This window comes from Coptis chinensis, chromosome 3 (assembly GCF_015680905.1).
Source record: "Coptis chinensis isolate HL-2020 chromosome 3, ASM1568090v1, whole genome shotgun sequence".
NCBI lineage: Eukaryota > Viridiplantae > Streptophyta > Magnoliopsida > Ranunculales > Ranunculaceae > Coptis > Coptis chinensis.
The window spans coordinates 37,721,396-37,725,212 of NC_141458.1; the positions used below are offsets into that span (position 1 = coordinate 37,721,396).

General features: G+C 49.5%; 1 protein-coding gene across 1 annotated transcript; it reads right to left on the reverse strand.

Annotated features, from left to right (window-relative positions):
* Positions 1-1,884: 1,884 nt before the first annotated feature.
* On the reverse strand, positions 1,885-2,718 carry LOC147509478 (uncharacterized). Its single transcript, XM_086597826.1, has 2 exons — positions 2,382-2,718; positions 1,885-2,267 (listed from the first exon to the last, which is right to left on the reverse strand). Exons 1-2 carry the CDS (start codon positions 2,716-2,718, stop codon positions 1,885-1,887), a joined length of 720 nt encoding a protein of 239 aa, XP_086453952.1.
* Between the last annotated feature and the right edge of the window lie 1,099 nt (positions 2,719-3,817).

Consider the following 3,817-nt stretch of genomic DNA (forward strand, 5'->3'; position numbering starts at 1 on the left):
CCAAAAATAACCCTGTGTCAAGAGCCCGTGTGCAATGGTTCTTCCCACGGAATGGCTTCCACAATCTCCCTCATGCAGTTCCGCCAACACCTCCAAGGCCAATCGAGGCCCTAGGCATTTCAACAAAGGTCCACTGAAGTTCTTTCTATATAATTCGCCCTCCACCAATACGTACCTCTGCGACGTCTGTTCCAACCTTCTCTTTTCTCTCTTGTCCGTAACTTCTTTTCCCTCCAGGAAATTTCTAATGGGATCCATCTAGCCCCCCTCATTTTCACTGATCTGAAATACCTCTTCCACTTCCACTGTACTAGGCCTTTCCAATCTTCCTACCCTTATAGTCCTTTCCTCTGACCCAGGCATGGCTGCGGCTACGTATGCTAGTGCGTTTGCGTCCCTATTCTCGCCGCGACCTAGGTGTACAAACTGGATCTTCACAAACTTGTCGGACCTCTCGTGCACCACCTTCAAATACTTCACCATTCTTGGGCATCGAGCTGCGAACCCCCCATTAGCTTGACATACCACGAGATTCAAATCTGAGTATACGATCAGCTCTTTTACCCCCAGATCCTCGGCCATTCTCATTCCCGCTATCACTGCCTCATACTCCGCTTCATTGCTGGTTGCCGCGAACCCTAACTTTAGAGTCAGTTCTATTCTGTTGTTGTCGGGTGTGACCAATACCACCCCTATTCCGCTGCAAGTGTCAGTAGCAGACCCATCCGCAAACACCCTCCATCCGTTTTTCTTATCCCAAGGGTCCAGTAAGTCGGGCTCCGCCTCTCTCTCTGGTTCCATCACCATCTCCTCTCCCCAAGTGGGATCTTCGGCTGGGAACTCGGTCAGGAATTCTGCCACTGCCTAAGCCTTCTCTGCGGTCCTTACCTGATACTGTATCTCATACGCGCTAAGCATCACCGCCCACTTCAACATTCTTCCCGATCTTTCTGTCCTTAACGCCTATTTGAGAGGTAAGTTTGTGACTACTACGACGGAGTGAGACTCGAAGTAGGGCTTCAGCTTCAGCGCCGAGAAAATCAATGCCAAGGCATACCTCTCAATTCTACTATACCTCGTCTCTGCGTCCAATAATGTTTTGCTCTGGAAATACACCGGTTTCTCCACTCTGTCTACGAGACGGACCAATACAGAACTCACTGCATACTCCATGGCCCCCAAATACAAGTACAACTTTTCCCCCTCTTCGGGCCGGGCCTGAACAGTAAAGGAGCCTTGCCCAAATACCCCTTCAGCTCTTGGAATGCCTCCTCGCACTCCGCGGTCCATAAGAAATCCGGAGTTCTTCTCAACAATCGATATAGCGGCCTGAATTTATCGGATGATTTGGAAATGAACCTATTCAACGCCGCCACCCTTCCTGCTAGCCGTTGTACCTCCTTAACATTCTGCGGGGAAGGCATCTCTATCAACGCTCTTATCTGCTTTGGATTGGCCTCTATTCCCCAGTGAGTCACGATGTAACCCAAGAACTTTCCCGTGGTTACTCCAAAGGTGCATTTCTCTGGATTCAACTTCAAATTGTACTTCCGCAGTATCCCAAATGTCTCCCGTAAGCCCTCTAAATGTTCCTCCTCGGACATGCTCTTTTCCACCATATCATCTATGTATATTTCAATCCCCCTTCGAATCTTGCTTTCAAACATTTTCTCCCCCAATCTTTGGAAAGTGGCTCCCTCATTCTTCAGCCCAAATGGCATCCTTGTATAGCAGTACGTGCCGCCTTCTACCACAAACGTTGTTATCTCCTGATCTAGCCCATATATCACGACCTAGTTGTATCCCATAGACGCGTCCATGAATGAGAATATTTTGTACCCCGCTGTTCTATCCACCAGCTCATCTACCCGCAGCATGGGGTAGCTATCCTTCGGACACTCTATTTACATCCGTGAAGTCAATACACATTCGTACTTTGACATTCTTTTTCGGTACCGCTACCACATTGGACAACCACTCGGTGAATTCTGTTTCCCGTATTATGCCAGCTCCCTTCAGTCGCGCCACCTCCTCGCGTATGCCCTCCGCGTACTTTGGTCTGATGCTCTGCATCATCTGCCTTACCGGCTTAGCGTCTTCCTTCATGTGCAACCGATGGCATGCAAATTCTGGGTCTAATCCCATAACATCCTCAATTGTCCACGTAAACACATCCCTATTTTCTGACAAGAACTGCACCAACTTACTCCTCCAACACTCTGGCAGACCGGATCCTATCGATGTGAACCTCTCTTCCTCCCCGTCCCCTATGTTCACCACTTGAATTTCATCTAGTGTCTTTAGGCCCTCCGCTGGTTCCCTCTTACTTTCCACGGGGGCACCCTGTAACTGTTATGCCTACCTTTTCCTGGGGTGGGAACTTTCTTCTTCGGTTCCGTGGACCAACTGCTTCACTGTGCTCCTATGACTGTTCTTGGCCATCACTTGGTCTCCGCGGACTTCATGTATGCCCATCGGAGTAAGGAACCGTATCACTTGATAGTAAGTAGACGGGACAGCCTTCATCTCATGAATCCACCTCCTCCCCAAGATGGCGTTGTACTGTGAGGCAGAATCTACCACCATGAACTGGGTGAACACTGTCACCAGACCCGCAGTTACCGGCAACAAGACTTCCCCGAGTGGCTCGATCATACTACCATTGAACCCGTACAAGTTTGTGCGCGGGGGCCTCAACTGCTTCGGGTCCATTCCCATTTCCTCCAAAGCTCCCTTAAACAGCAGATCCACCGCACTACCACAATCGACTAATACTCTCTTCACCATGTAATTGCCCATTGCCCATTGCCACCATGATAACCAACGCATCCTCGTGGGTGGTCCACTGCCCGCAAATCCGCTTTGCTGAAGACGATCATGTCTTTGTCCTCGGTTGACCCTACTCTGTGTCGCGGCACATCATTCCTGTCGTTGATCTGCTGGATGCTTGCGGTCCTCCTCACCCTATCTCTATGTGCATTATGACTTAACACCTCCCCGCTAAAAATCATATGTATAGTCCCCAATATCTGATCCTGTCGCGGCACACACTCCTCATTCTGCGCATCCCTCACAAACTCCCTCATCTTACCCTTTTCCAAGAATCTCTGTACCATCCACTTCAGCGCATAACAGTCGTCAGTCTCATGATTTTGCATCTGGTGATATGCGCAGAAAGGCTTATCCGGAAGCTCTATTGGTGTATTCCGCAGTCCTTCATACCCCTGTAAATTTTTGATCAATGGCAATATTTCTCTCAAGGGTCTATTCAGCGGCGTCACCTCTATCTTCCTGTATGGCTTCCTTTCTCTATTCTCCCAGCGAATCCCTTCCCGAGCTCTCTCCACCCTCGGGGATTTACCGCAGTACCCACCGCTTTCCCTTTCCGAGGCCCCCTCCCTTCGGTGCTCCCTATCTTTCTCTAATGATAAAACAGCTTTCCTTGACCTTTTCGATTCCTTCGGTAAAGTGTCCTCATATCTGATGCATTTCTCTACCCGCGGATAGAGCTCATGCAAAGTCGCAATCTCGTTCTTCACAACCGATTGGTGCACTCCCGTTCCTGGTCGCAGACCTCGCTCAAACTTCGATAACCGCGGTTCTCTCATCAGTTTCGACCTTCAGAGTCTCGGCCTTGAACCGACACAGATACTCCCTCACTGTCTCCCCTGACCTTTGTCTCACATTGAACAGTGCCGCTATGTCCACAGCTCACTTCTTCTGGTGAATGAAATGATCTATAAATGCTTGTTCCAACTCTTGAAAATTCACTATGCTCCCCGCCAGCAACCGATAGTACCAATCTGATGCCCCTCCC